The sequence below is a fragment of the Miscanthus floridulus genome, chromosome 5, assembly GCF_019320115.1.
Source record: "Miscanthus floridulus cultivar M001 chromosome 5, ASM1932011v1, whole genome shotgun sequence".
Classification (NCBI taxonomy): Eukaryota; Viridiplantae; Streptophyta; class Magnoliopsida; order Poales; family Poaceae; genus Miscanthus; species Miscanthus floridulus.
This window is the reverse complement of record NC_089584.1, coordinates 37,110,517-37,112,637: the sequence shown is the minus strand read 5'-3', so window position 1 is coordinate 37,112,637 and position 2,121 is coordinate 37,110,517. Positions and strand designations below refer to the sequence as shown.

Below are 2,121 nucleotides of genomic sequence, written 5' to 3'. Positions count from 1 at the left end.
AACCACAGACCAAGAACCTCGTCCACATCATACATGGCTTTTTAAATTATTCTTTACTAGGAAACTAAGCAAGTTAATAAGTTAATAAATGAAACTAACTAATTAGTGGAGGGCAAATTAAACTTTTGCCGGACTCTTTATTTGATCTTAAAATTGGTATTGCCGTATTAGCGGTACGTATGAGGAAAGGGACACATACAATGCTAAAGAAAAAATGGTTCAAACATTACCATGTTCTTTTCACTCCCAAATGGCAATGATAAAATCCACGTTTTGTTCTAGTATTTTGAGCAGATATGAATTTATTACGTATTCTCTCTAATCATATTCATCACGTCCCCAGTATTATTGTGGATTTGAAATGATATTGAAATATTCATAGTAAAAACATAATGTTTTGGATTATTAGGATACGAAAATAGAGTATTCATAGTGTGTACATGCACAATTCTAACTACATATTCTCTCCTTCCAAAATAGTTGACACTTTTTTACTCTCTGTCTCTAAATATTTGTCACTATTCATTTACGTGTCGAAAGTTTGACTTAGATTTGTAAAAAATATTAGCAATATTTATATCTCTAAATAAATTTATTATAAAAATAAATTCAATGATCTATCTAATAATATTAATTATGTACCATAATTATTAATACTTTTTTATATAAGTTTAGCCAAAGTTATTTGTGGCACTAGGATTTGGGGCGCTAGGATTGCTCCAGCATCTTCTCCGTATCTGCACTTTTGCAGGCCTCAAGCCCACTGCCCGCTCAAGAAAGTTTATGGGCCTCAACAGTCATTGCTCTCCTGTCTTCCTCTCCAACTCCGTCGATCCGCCGCCGCCTCCCCCTCCAGTCCCGTCTCGTCGCACTTCCTCGATCTCCTCCACTCCACTTCAGCGCCACCGCCCACCCCCACAATGGCGTCTCCTCGCCGCCGCTCCCTCCCACTCCGCTTCCTCATCTTCATCCCTGTCCCTCTCTTCCTTGTCCTCCTCCTCTTCCACCGCTCTTCTCATCCTACCGCCCCGCTCCTCCACACCGCCGGCTCTGGCTCCGGCCCCAGCCCCGATCCCCGCCGCTTCTCCCTCCTCATCAAGCTCCTCGCCTACGACCGGCCGGCCGCGTTTCGCCGCTGCCTCCGCTCCCTCGCCGCCGCTGACTATGACGGGGACCGCGTAGCGCTCCACGTCCTCCTCGACCACCGCCCGCCCAACTCCTCGGTGTCCCCCCTCGCCGCGTCGCACGAGATCCTTGACTTCGTCGACGCGTTCCCGTGGCCACACGGCGAGAAGCGCGTGCACTACCGCGCCGCCAACGCGGGGCTCCAGGCGCAGTGGATCGAGGCGTGGTGGCCCGGCTCCGACGACGAATTCGCCTTCGTCGTCGAGGACGACCTCCAGGTCTCGCCGCTCTACTACAGGTTCCTGAAGCGGGTGGTCATGAGGTACTACTACGACCGTGAGAACTACAGCCCCTACGTGTTCGGCGCGTCGCTGCAGCGCCCTCGGTTCGTCGCAGGTGAGAGCTTATTTAATAGGGTATAACACTGCACTGCGTCACGAATGCTTGTTTAGTCTCATCCCTTGTTTAATAGGGTATAACACTGCACTACGACCGTGCGGAATGCTGACTATTATTCGTAAATGGGACCTGGCGTGGTTAATTATCTGTTTTTTCTGTAGTTCGTTGAGATGAAGCTGCTATTAAGCATCATAGCTAGTTCTTTTTGTTTGACTTATCACATCTGTGATATGTGTCCTATTCATTGGGATTAGTTAGAAGATTGACTCTGTTTTGTGTTGTCATGCCAGATTGAGGAGTTTGTGTGTTTATAGTGGATCTCTGTGCTTACAATTTATTAAGTTAATTATCATTTTTGCATAAGAGCTTCTGTCACTGGAACTTCGAACACAGTCTGAAACGCAAATACACAATTAAGTAGGGTAGGTTAAAATATGATGATACCATGCCATGGTGCTCTAGTCTAATCTCTGGTGTCATTTTGTGTCTCAGTTAAAATGATGGAGATTCACAACTTAAGAGTTTCTCGTGGGCAGGATTTATGCATTTGATTTCCTTGGGGCAAAGTTGTTTGACTTGTTTTGACTTTTGGTTGCC

At 45.7% G+C, this 2,121-nt stretch overlaps 1 protein-coding gene across 1 annotated transcript in view; it reads left to right on the top strand.

The window, feature by feature from the left end:
- The first annotated feature begins 781 nt into the window (after positions 1 to 781).
- The window catches only part of LOC136451970 (uncharacterized), a 27,709-nt gene continuing 26,369 nt past the window's right edge, over positions 782 to 2,121 (top strand). The window contains exon 1 of the mRNA XM_066452650.1: positions 782 to 1,521. Coding sequence (XP_066308747.1) covers positions 921 to 1,521 — 601 coding nt within the window. The 5' untranslated portion in view covers positions 782 to 920. The remainder of the gene's footprint in view (positions 1,522 to 2,121) is intronic.